This window comes from Palaemon carinicauda, chromosome 1 (assembly GCF_036898095.1).
Source record: "Palaemon carinicauda isolate YSFRI2023 chromosome 1, ASM3689809v2, whole genome shotgun sequence".
Lineage (NCBI taxonomy): Eukaryota > Metazoa > Arthropoda > Malacostraca > Decapoda > Palaemonidae > Palaemon > Palaemon carinicauda.
This window is the reverse complement of record NC_090725.1, coordinates 7590950-7603558: the sequence shown is the minus strand read 5'-3', so window position 1 is coordinate 7603558 and position 12609 is coordinate 7590950. Positions and strand designations below refer to the sequence as shown.

The window sequence follows — 12609 nt, the reverse complement described above, 5'->3', positions numbered from 1 at the left end:
GCATACTAGAACAAGTAAGACTTCTTCCATCTGCTGAGTCCATCTTGCAGAACATCCTTTAGGTATCTAGAATAGATTGGGGACAGCTGCCATCCTTTTTTTTCACTGCTGCCATCTTCTTCTTTTTCTTCTTCTTCTTCTTCTTCTATGTACCTTTAGGGAATCTTGTTCATAGAGCACAGCATAAAAAAGAAGTCAGACTTGTTTGTTCTACATTTGTTCACCTGATAAAGAAACAGTACAAGTGAATCTTTATCAAGGAACAAAGCATACAAGAATAAGTCAGACTTCTTCCATCTGCTGAGTCCATCTTGTAGAATATCCTATAGGTATCTAGAATAGATCGGGAACAGCCGCCATCCTGTTTTTCCCTGCTGCCATCTTCTTCTTCTTCTTCTTCTTCTTCTTCTTCTTCTTCTCTGTACCTTCAGGGAATCTTGTTCATAGAGCACAGCATAAAAAAAGAAGTCAGACTTGTTTGCTCTACATTTGTTCACCTGATAAAGAAACAGTACAGGTGAATCTTTATCAAGGAACAAAGCATACTAGAACAAGTAAGACTTCTTCCATCTGCTGAGTCCATCTTGCAGAACATCCTTTAGGTATCTAGAATAGATTGGGGACAGCTGCCATCCTTTTTTTTCACTGCTGCCATCTTCTTCTTTTTCTTCTTCTTCTTCTTCTTCTATGTACCTTTAGGGAATCTTGTTCATAGAGCACAGCATAAAAAAGAAGTCAGACTTGTTTGTTCTACATTTGTTCACCTGATAAAGAAACAGTACAGGTGAATCTTTATCAAGGAACAAAGCATACTAGAATAAGTCAGACGTCTTCCATCTGCTGAGTCCATCTTGCAGAATATCCTTTAGGTATCTAGAATAGATTGGGAACAGCCGCCATCCTGTTTTTTCCCTGCTTCTTCTTCTTCTTCTTCTTCTTCTTCTTCTTCTTCTTCTTCTTCTTCTTCTTCTTCTTCTATGTACCTTTAGGGAATCTTGTTCATAGAGCACAGCATAAAAAAGAAGTCAGACTTGTTTGTTCTACATTTGTTCACCTGATAAAGAAACAGTACAGGTGAATCTTTATCAAGGAACAAAGCATACTAGAACAAGTCAGACTTCTTCCATCTGCTAAGTCCATCTTGCAGAATATTCTTTGGGTATCTAGAATAAACTGGGAACAGCCGCCATTCTGTTTTTTCCCTGCTGCCATCTTCTTCCTCTTCTTCTTCTTCTTCTTCTTCTTCTTCTATGTACCTTCAGGGAATCTTGTTCATAGAGCAGAGCATAATAAAAGAAGTCAGACTTGTTTGTTCTACATTTGTTCACCTGATGAATAAACAGTACAAGTGAATCTTTATCAAGGAACAAAGCATACTAGAACAAGTCAGACTTCTTCCATCTGCTGAGTCCATCTTGTAGAATATCCTATAGGTATCTAGAATAGATCGGGAACAGCCGCCATCCTGTTTTTTCCCTGCTGCCATCGTCTTCTTCTTCTTCTTCTTCTTCTTCTTCTTCTTCTTCTTCTTCTTCTATGTACCTTCAAGGAATCTGGTTCATAGAGCACAGCATAATAAAAGAAGTCAGACTTGTTTGTTCTACATTTGTTCACCTGATAAAGAAACAGTACAAGTGAATCTTTATCAAGGAACAAAGCATACCATAACAAGTCAGACTTCTTCCATCTGCTGAGTCCATCTTGCAGAATATCCTTTAGGTATCTAGAATAGATTGGGAACAGCCGCCATCCTTTTTTTTCCCTGCTGCCATCTTCTTCTTCTTCTTCTTCTTCTTCTTCTTCTTCTATGTACCTTCAGGGAATCTTGTTTATAGAGCACAACATAAAAAAAGAAGTCAGACTTGTTTGTTCTACATTTGTTCACCTGATAAAGAAACAGTACAGGTGAATTTTTATCAAGGAACAAAGCATACAAGAATAAGTCAGACTTCTTCCATCTGCTGAGTCCATCTTGCAGAATATCCTTTAGGTATCTAGAATAGATTGGGAACAGCCGCCAGCCTGTTTTTTCCTTGCTGCTTCTTCTTCTTTTTCTTCTTCTTCTTCTTCTTCTTTTTCTATGTACCTTCAGGGAATATTGTTCATAGAGCACAGCATAATAAAAGAAGTCAGACTTGTTTGTTCTACATTTGTTCACCTGATAAAGAAACAGTACAAGTGAATCTTTATCAAGGAACAAAGCATACTAGAACAAGTCACACTTCTTCTATTTGCTGAGTCCATCTTGCAGAATATCCTTTAGGTATCTAGAATAGATTGGGAACAGCCGCCATTTTGTTTTTTCCCTGCTGCCATCTTCTTCCTCTTCTTCTTCTTCTTCTTCTTCTATGTACCTTCAGGGAATCTTGTTCATAGAGCACAGCATAATAAAAGAAGTCAGACTTGTTTGTTCTACATTTGTTCACCTGATAAAGAAACAGTACAAGTGAATCTTTATCAAGGAACAAAGCATACTAGAACAAGTCAGACTTCTTCCATCTGCTGAGTCCATCTTGTAGAATATCCTATAGGTATCTAGAATAGATCGGGAACAGCCGCCATCCTGTTTTTTCCCTGCTGCCATCTTCTTCTTCTTCTTCTTCTTCTTCTTCTTCTTCTTCTTCTTCTTCTCTGTACCTTCAGGGAATCTTGTTCATAGAGCACAGCATAAAAAAAGAAGTCAGACTTGTTTGTTCTACATTTGTTCACCTGATAAAGAAACAGTACAGGTGAATCTTTATCAAGGAACAAAGCATACTAGAATAAGTCAGACTTCTTCCATCTGCTGAGTCCATCTTGCAGAATATCCCTTAGGTATCTAGAATACATTGGGAACAGCCGCCATCCTGTTTTTTCCCTGCTGCTTCTTCTTCTTTTTCTTCTTCTTCTTCTTCTTCTTCTTCTTCTTCTTCTTCTTCTTCTTCTATGTACCTTCAGGGAATCTTGTTCATAGAGCACAGCATAAAAAAAGAAGTCACACTTGTTTGTTCTACATTTGTTCACCAGATAAACAAACAGTACAAGTGAATCTTTATCAAGGAACAAAGCATACTAGAACAAGTCAGACTTCTTCCATCTGCTGAGTCAATCTTGCAGAATATCCTTTAGGTATCTAGAATACATTGGGAACAGCCACCATCCTTTTTTTTCCCTGCTGCCATCTTCTTCTTCTTTTTCTTCTTCTTCTTCTTCTTCTTCTTTGTACCTTCAGGGAATCTTGTTTATAGAGCACAGCATAAAAAAAGAAGTCAGACTTGTTTGTTCTACATTTGTTCACCTGATAAAGAAACAGTACAGGTGAATCTTTATCAAGGAACAAAGCATACAAGAATAAGTCAGACTTCTTCCATCTGCTGAGTCCATCTTGCAGAATATCCTTTAGGTATCTAGAATAGATTGGGAACAGCCGCCATTCTGTTTTTTCCCTGCTGCCATCTTCTTCCTCTTCTTCTTCTTCTTCTTCTTCTTCTATGTACCTTCAGGGAATCTTGTTCATAGAGCAGAGCATAATAAAAGAAGTCAGACTTGTTTGTTCTACATTTGTTCACCTGATAAAGAAACAGTACAAGTGAATCTTTATCAAGGAACAAAGCATACTAGAACAAGTCAGACTTCTTCCATCTGCTGAGTCCATCTTGTAGAATATCCTATAGGTATCTAGAATAGATCGGGAACAGCCGCCATCCTGTTTTTCCCTGCTGCCATCTTCTTCTTCTTCTTCTTCTTCTTCTTCTTCTTCTTCTTCTTCTTCTCTGTACCTTCAGGGAATCTTGTTCATAGAGCACAGCATAAAAAAAGAAGTTAGACTTGTTTGTTCTACATTTGTTCACCTGATAAAGAAACAGTACAGGTGAATCTTTTCAAGGAACAAAGCATACTAGAATAAGTCAGACTTCTTCCATCTGCTGAGTCCATCTTGCAGAATATCCTTTAGGTATCTAGAATAGATTGGGAACAGCTGCCATCCTGTTTTTTCCCTGCTGCCATCTTCTTCTTCTTCTTCTTCTTCTTCTTCTTCTCTTGGAATTTTTTATCTTTTTTTTATGTTTTTTGTTTATATATTTTTTGGGGATTTTTTTAGTATCTATATTTTTTTTGGATTTTTGTTTTAAAATTTTTTTTTTAATATTTTCTTTTTTTTCCAAGTTTTTCCATTCACTTCTTAGTCGTCGCTATTGACTTCCTCTTTCAACTGATTCATCAAATCCGCCAATTCCATAACTACCTTATGAGTATCACCAATCTGTCCAGTCTTTGCCAAAAGTCTCTGCTTTAGACTTTTTATTTCCTTCTTCAGCCTATGCACTTCACTTTCTCTCTTTTTTCTTATTCTTCTTTCCTCTATTAGCTCTTTATCAAGTCTTTTGCTCTCTTCCTCTCTCCTTAAAAGTTCTCTCTTTTGAAGTTCCACTATATCATCAATTTCCCTCCTAAGATGCTTTTTCTCGTCCTGAGGTTTTCCTTCAAGATCACCTTTTCCTTTCGCTCCCATTGCATTTACCACCCTGGTTTCTGCATAGTCATCACCTTTAGTAGCAGAATCTCCATCTGTTCTTAGGCTATTTGCTTCCTGGTATTCTTTAAGTTCCAATTCAATGTTGTCACTTTTCCAGACGTTTTCATTTTGTTCTGATAATTCCTTTTGTATTATTTGTGTTATCCTTGCCAAAGACATGTTCTTGGCATTCCTATTAAGATTTTCTCTAAAGTCTTGAGATTTTCCACGAAGTTGGCCTTCTTCCTTGATGTTTTTTCGTATATTTTCAAAATATTCGATACGCCTCTTCACGAGGCCTTCTTCTATTTCCTCCAAGTTAACCTTGTGTTTCTTTGCTGTTTTATCCTCTTTCAAAGCCTCTTGCCTTACTTCAACAGGAATATACACTTTGTCTAGTTTTTCGTGGGAGATTTCATCCTGTGCAATTTTTCTAATCCTTCTTAAGGCCACTTCTTTTGCTTCCCTCCTAAGATGCTTTCTCTCGTCCTGAGGTTTTCCTTCAAGATCACCTTTTTGTTTCGCTCCCATTACATCTAGCCTCCTAATTTCTGCATAATCATCACCTTTAGTAGCAGAATCTCCATCTGTTCTTAGGCTATTTGCTTCCTGGTATTCTTTAAGTTCCAATTCAATGTTGTCACTTTTCCAGACGTTTTCATTTTGTTCTGATAATTCCTTTTGTATTATTTGTGTTATCCTTGCCAAAGACATGTTCTTGGCATTCCTATTAAGATTTTCTCTAAAGTCTTGAGATTTTCCACGAAGTTGGCCTTCTTCCTTGATGTTTTTTCGTATATTTTCAAAATATTCGATACGCCTCTTCACGAGGCCTTCTTCTATTTCCTCCAAGTTAACCTTGTGTTTCTTTGCTGTTTTCTCCTCTTTCACAGCCTCTTGCCTTACTTCAACAGGAATATACACTTTGTCTAGTTTTTCGTGGGAGATTTCATCCTGTGCAATTTTTCTAATCCTTCTTAAGGCCACTTCTTTTGCTTCCCTCCTAAGATGCTTTCTCTCGCCCTGAGGTTTTCCTTCAAGATCACCTTTTTGTTTCGCTCCCATTACATTTAGCCTCCTAATTTCTGCATAATCATCACCTTTAGTAGCAGAATCTCCATCTGTTCTTAGGCTATTTGCTTCCTGGTATTCTTTAAGTTCCAATTCAATGTTGTCACTTTTCCAGACGTTTTCATTTTGTTCTGATAATTCCTTTTGTATTATTTGTGTTATCCTTGCCAAAGACATGTTCTTGGCATTCCTATTAAGATTTTCTCTAAAGTCTTGAGATTTTCCACGAAGTTGGCCTTCTTCCTTGATGTTTTTTCGTATATTTTCAAAATATTCGATACGCCTCTTCACGAGGCCTTCTTCTATTTCCTCCAAGTTAACCTTGTGTTTCTTTGCTGTTTTCTCCTCTTTCACAGCCTCTTGCCTTACTTCAACAGGAATATACACTTTGTCTAGTTTTTCGTGGGAGATTTCATCCTGTGCAATTTTTCTAATCCTTCTTAAGGCCACTTCTTTTGCTTCCCTCCTAAGATGCTTTCTCTCGTCCTGAGGTTTTCCTTCAAGATCACCTTTTTGTTTCGCTCCCATTACATTTAGCCTCCTAATTTCTGCATAATCATCACCTTTAGTAGCAGAATCTCCATCTGTTCTTAGGCTATTTGCTTCCTGGTATTCTTTAAGTTCCAATTCAATGTTGTCACTTTTCCAGACGTTTTCATTTTGTTCTGATAATTCCTTTTGTATTATTTGTGTTATCCTTGCCAAAGACATGTTCTTGGCATTCCTATTAAGATTTTCTCTAAAGTCTTGAGATTTTCCACGAAGTTGGCCTTCTTCCTTGATGTTTTTTCGTATATTTTCAAAATATTCGATACGCCTCTTCACGAGGCCTTCTTCTATTTCCTCCAAGTTAACCTTGTGTTTCTTTGCTGTTTTCTCCTCTTTCACAGCCTCTTGCCTTACTTCAACAGGAACATACACTTTGTCTAGTTTTTCGTGGGAGATTTCATCCTGTGCAATTTTTCTAATCCTTCTTAAGGCCACTTCTTTTGCTTCCCTCCTAAGATGCTTTCTCTCGCCCTGAGGTTTTCCTTCAAGATCACCTTTTTGTTTCGCTCCCATTACATTTAGCCTCCTAATTTCTGCATAATCATCACCTTTAGTAGCAGAATCTCCATCTGTTCTTAGGCTATTTGCTTCCTGGTATTCTTTAAGTTCCAATTCAATGTTGTCACTTTTCCAGACGTTTTCATTTTGTTCTGATAATTCCTTTTGTATTATTTGTGTTATCCTTGCCAAAGACATGTTCTTGGCATTCCTATTAAGATTTTCTCTAAAGTCTTGAGATTTTCCACGAAGTTGGCCTTCTTCCTTGATGTTTTTTCGTATATTTTCAAAATATTCGATACGCCTCTTCACGAGGCCTTCTTCTATTTCCTCCAAGTTAACCTTGTGTTTCTTTGCTGTTTTCTCCTCTTTCACAGCCTCTTGCCTTACTTCAACAGGAATATACACTTTGTCTAGTTTTTCGTGGGAGATTTCATCCTGTGCAATTTTTCTAATCCTTCTTAAGGCCACTTCTTTTGCTTCCCTCCTAAGATGCTTTCTCTCGTCCTGAGGTTTTCCTTCAAGATCACCTTTTTGTTTCGCTCCCATTACATTTAGCCTCCTAATTTCTGCATAATCATCACCTTTAGTAGCAGAATCTCCATCTGTTCTTAGGCTATTTGCTTCCTGGTATTCTTTAAGTTCCAATTCAATGTTGTCACTTTTCCAGACGTTTTCATTTTGTTCTGATAATTCCTTTTGTATTATTTGTGTTATCCTTGCCAAAGACATGTTCTTGGCATTCCTATTAAGATTTTCTCTAAAGTCTTGAGATTTTCCACGAAGTTGGCCTTCTTCCTTGATGTTTTTTCGTATATTTTCAAAATATTCGATACGCCTCTTCACGAGGCCTTCTTCTATTTCCTCCAAGTTAACCTTGTGTTTCTTTGCTGTTTTCTCCTCTTTCACAGCCTCTTGCCTTACTTCAACAGGAACATACACTTTGTCTAGTTTTTCGTGGGAGATTTCATCCTGTGCAATTTTTCTAATCCTTCTTAAGGCCACTTCTTTTGCTTCCCTCCTAAGATGCTTTCTCTCGCCCTGAGGTTTTCCTTCAAGATCACCTTTTTGTTTCGCTCCCATTACATTTAGCCTCCTAATTTCTGCATAATCATCACCTTTAGTAGCAGAATCTCCATCTGTTCTTAGGCTATTTGCTTCCTGGTATTCTTTAAGTTCCAATTCAATGTTGTCACTTTTCCAGACGTTTTCATTTTGTTCTGATAATTCCTTTTGTATTATTTGTGTTATCCTTGCCAAAGACATGTTCTTGGCATTCCTATTAAGATTTTCTCTAAAGTCTTGAGATTTTCCACGAAGTTGGCCTTCTTCCTTGATGTTTTTTCGTATATTTTCAAAATATTCGATACGCCTCTTCACGAGGCCTTCTTCTATTTCCTCCAAGTTAACCTTGTGTTTCTTTGCTGTTTTCTCCTCTTTCACAGCCTCTTGCCTTACTTCAACAGGAATATACACTTTGTCTAGTTTTTCGTGGGAGATTTCATCCTGTGCAATTTTTCTAATCCTTCTTAAGGCCACTTCTTTTGCTTCCCTCCTAAGATGCTTTCTCTCGTCCTGAGGTTTTCCTTCAAGATCACCTTTTTGTTTCGCTCCCATTACATTTAGCCTCCTAATTTCTGCATAATCATCACCTTTAGTAGCAGAATCTCCATCTGTTCTTAGGCTATTTGCTTCCTGGTATTCTTTAAGTTCCAATTCAATGTTGTCACTTTTCCAGACGTTTTCATTTTGTTCTGATAATTCCTTTTGTATTATTTGTGTTATCCTTGCCAAAGACATGTTCTTGGCATTCCTATTAAGATTTTCTCTAAAGTCTTGAGATTTTCCACGAAGTTGGCCTTCTTCCTTGATGTTTTTTCGTATATTTTCAAAATATTCGATACGCCTCTTCACGAGGCCTTCTTCTATTTCCTCCAAGTTAACCTTGTGTTTCTTTGCTGTTTTCTCCTCTTTCACAGCCTCTTGCTTTACTTCAACAGGAATATACACTTTGTCTAGTTTTTCGTGGGAGATTTCATCCTGTGCAATTTTTCTAATCCTTCTTAAGGCCACTTCTTTTGCTTCCCTCCTAAGATGCTTTCTCTCGTCCTGAGGTTTTCCTTCAAGATCACCTTTTTGTTTCGCTCCCATTACATCTAGCCTCCTAATTTCTGCATAATCATCACCTTTAGTAGCAGAATCTCCATCTGTTCTTAGGCTATTTGCTTCCTGGTATTCTTTAAGTTCCAATTCAATGTTGTCACTTTTCCAGACGTTTTCATTTTGTTCTGATAATTCCTTTTGTATTATTTGTGTTATCCTTGCCAAAGACATGTTCTTGGCATTCCTATTAAGATTTTCTCTAAAGTCTTGAGATTTTCCACGAAGTTGGCCTTCTTCCTTGATGTTTTTTCGTATATTTTCAAAATATTCGATACGCCTCTTCACGAGGCCTTCTTCTATTTCCTCCAAGTTAACCTTGTGTTTCTTTGCTGTTTTCTCCTCTTTCACAGCCTCTTGCTTTACTTCAACAGGAATATACACTTTGTCTAGTTTTTCGTGGGAGATTTCATCCTGTGCAATTTTTCTAATCCTTCTTAAGGCCACTTCTTTTGCTTCCCTCCTAAGATGCTTTCTCTCGTCCTGAGGTTTTCCTTCAAGATCACCTTTTTGTTTCGCTCCCATTACATCTAGCCTCCTAATTTCTGCATAATCATCACCTTTAGTAGCAGAATCTCCATCTGTTCTTAGGCTATTTGCTTCCTGGTATTCTTTAAGTTCCAATTCAATGTTGTCACTTTTCCAGACGTTTTCATTTTGTTCTGATAATTCCTTTTGTATTATTTGTGTTATCCTTGCCAAAGACATGTTCTTGGCATTCCTATTAAGATTTTCTCTAAAGTCTTGAGATTTTCCACGAAGTTGGCCTTCTTCCTTGATGTTTTTTCGTATATTTTCAAAATATTCGATACGCCTCTTCACGAGGCCTTCTTCTATTTCCTCCAAGTTAACCTTGTGTTTCTTTGCTGTTTTCTCCTCTTTCACAGCCTCTTGCTTTACTTCAACAGGAATATACACTTTGTCTAGTTTTTCGTGGGAGATTTCATCCTGTGCAATTTTTCTAATCCTTCTTAAGGCCACTTCTTTTGCTTCCCTCCTAAGATGCTTTCTCTCGTCCTGAGGTTTTCCTTCAAGATCACCTTTTTGTTTCGCTCCCATTACATCTAGCCTCCTAATTTCTGCATAATCATCACCTTTAGTAGCAGAATCTCCATCTGTTCTTAGGCTATTTGCTTCCTGGTATTCTTTAAGTTCCAATTCAATGTTGTCACTTTTCCAGACGTTTTCATTTTGTTCTGATAATTCCTTTTGTATTATTTGTGTTATCCTTGCCAAAGACATGTTCTTGGCATTCCTATTAAGATTTTCTCTAAAGTCTTGAGATTTTCCACGAAGTTGGCCTTCTTCCTTGATGTTTTTTCGTATATTTTCAAAATATTCGATACGCCTCTTCACGAGGCCTTCTTCTATTTCCTCCAAGTTAACCTTGTGTTTCTTTGCTGTTTTCTCCTCTTTCACAGCCTCTTGCCTCACTTCAACAGGAACATACACTTTGTCTAGTTTTTCGTGGGAGATTTCATCCTGTGCAATTTTTCTAATCCTTCTTAAGGCCACTTCTTTTGCTTCCCTCCTAAGATGCTTTCTCTCGTCCTGAGGTTTTCCTTCAAGATCAGCTTTTTGTTTATCTTCGAAACCCTGTGTGCTGAGCTTATCTTCTTCACTCTGTAGTTGAGACTCCCTTAGTCTACTCACTTCCTTCCTTAGAGAATCGTTTTCTTCCTGGACTTTCTGAAATTTCCTCTCCCTGGATAGTGTCTTGGTCCTCAGTTCATCGTTCTTGCGTTTGTCTTGGTCAGCTTTCTGCCTGAAAGACGCCAGCTCTTGGTCCCTCTGAAGAAGGTCGTCATCTAGATTTGACATTTGGTCATTTATCTCCCCAAGCTTTTGTTGGTAAGCAGGAACCTCCTTTACACGGTCATTTTGCTGGCAATCCTTTCTTCCCTCCTCTTCATCATCATTGCTATTTGAGGTGGAATTTTCCAGTGACGATATTTCTTTCTGATCTGCCACCCACTCTTCCATTTCGCTGATGGAGCAATTGTCTAATTCCTTGTTTAACCCGACGAGCAGAGTGTCCATGGAGCAACCGCTTTCGTTTCCATAGCAACCTGCAAACCAGTCCAGAAGTTTCTTGAAGGGGGATCTCACCGTAAGCACCCCATTAGAAACTAAAAACCCCATGGTGAGAGCCATGCTTAGGGCATCTGTCTGTGGGGTGCCTCCCTCCCCCGCAAGGATCTTAGACGCGAAACACTTACAGTATTTGGTGTTCGTACCCGAACTCTGGCTGGCCTGAACTATGGGTCTTTGGAAAGGGTTGGCACCGATCTCCCTCATGAAGTCAAAGTCCATCACACTTACCTTTGGAGCTTGTCCTCCGGTAGCTAAATCGATCATAACGTTTTCCGGGTGGACGTAATTGTAGCAGTAACCTTCGGCGTGGAAATCCTGCAAAATTCCAACCAGTGCTATCAATACACGAAGTACCTGCTCCTTGGTCGGTCGCACGATCCTTGCCCAGTCCCACAGGGTCATTTGTTGACGTGACACGATGATCACCTCCCATTCCTTCACGAGTCCCATGACTTTTGGAACCGCAAGATGCTGGAATCGAAGGAGATTCTCAACCTCGACGTCTAGGCATATCCTATTCTCTTTGAGGCAGAAATCCGAATATTTGCCTACAAGTTCATAGACATCTCCGAATTCACCCCGTTTTATTACCCTGCCTACGAAGGGCAACAAGTCCCCGAGTGAATAAATCCTAAGCTTTGTCTTAGGGCAGATTTCTACGGGCTCGATCGATTTGTCGATCGTCCTTTTCCCGAGATGTTTCATTTTCAATAGTCCTTCTACTGACTTCTCTTCAGTAGATTTATCATAACACATAAAGCTGCCCGATTCCTTTGTAGCAGCCAACAATAACAAATTATTTACAAAACTATTAGATCTTATAGCCATAGTTAATATTAACGATCTTGGCACCCCAACTAGCATTAAATATAGAAAAACAGCGAATCGAGGTCCAGCAAATACTTTTTTGGCTTCAGACTGAGTCAATATGTCTTCAGGTTAGAAGAGAGAGAGAGAGAGAGAGAGAGAGAGAGAGAGAGAGAGAGAGAGAGAGAGAGAGAATATCCGCAAGATGAAAAATGCAGAAAGTAATTAAAAAAAGAACGACGATAACAAAAGGAAAGATTGATGAAAGTTTTCGCTTCAGCCTCTGAGGAAAATCTAACCCTCTGGAGCCCATTCTGGAAGTCTCCTTCTTTCGTCTTTCGTCTGCGTTCACTCCGAGAATGTAATGTTCTTGTTCCTTATAATTTTTCTTTGCATTCTTGTTAACAATTATGGATATATTCGAAGAATAAGGAATCCAAAATTTCTCTGGTCGTTCGAAATATTCAGTGTCTTCAAAGGATGAAAAGCTTAGGCTGAAGATGATTTTGTTCTCTTCCGAGATTCCGATTCCTTTATTCTTCGTTCATTTTGACTACATTTGTGAGAATTCTTTCCTATTCTAATGACCGGAGAGAGAGAGAGAGAGAGAGAGAGAGAGAGAGAGAGAGAGAGAGAGAGAGAGAGAGAGAGGCAATCTCAAATGTCTGGTTGATAGAAATCTTCGAAGGCGGAAAACAGGAGGAATTTTACGCCGAAACGATTTGTTCTCTTCCAAGATTTCCATTCCTATATTCTTCTTTCATTTTGACTCCATTAGTGGGAATTCTTTCCTATTCAAATGAGAGAGAGAGAGAGAGAGAGAGAGAGAGAGAGAGAGAGAGAGAGAGAGAGAGGAGAGTGAGAGAGAGAGAGATAGAGAGAGAGAGAGAGAGAGAGAGAGAGAGAGAGAGTAATGAAATTTCATTGCCGAATAG

The 12609-nt window shown here is 38.5% G+C and overlaps 1 protein-coding gene across 1 annotated transcript; it reads right to left on the bottom strand.

Moving 5' to 3' along the window:
- Positions 1–4162: 4162 nt before the first annotated feature.
- On the bottom strand, positions 4163–11695 carry LOC137646301 (trichohyalin-like). The gene is made up of 12 exons (XM_068379412.1): positions 10130–11695; positions 9596–9979; positions 9062–9445; positions 8528–8911; positions 7994–8377; positions 7460–7843; positions 6926–7309; positions 6392–6775; positions 5858–6241; positions 5324–5707; positions 4790–5173; positions 4163–4639 (listed from the first exon to the last, which is right to left on the bottom strand). Exons 1-12 carry the CDS (start codon positions 11693–11695, stop codon positions 4163–4165), a joined length of 5883 nt encoding a protein of 1960 aa, XP_068235513.1.
- Between the last annotated feature and the right edge of the window lie 914 nt (positions 11696–12609).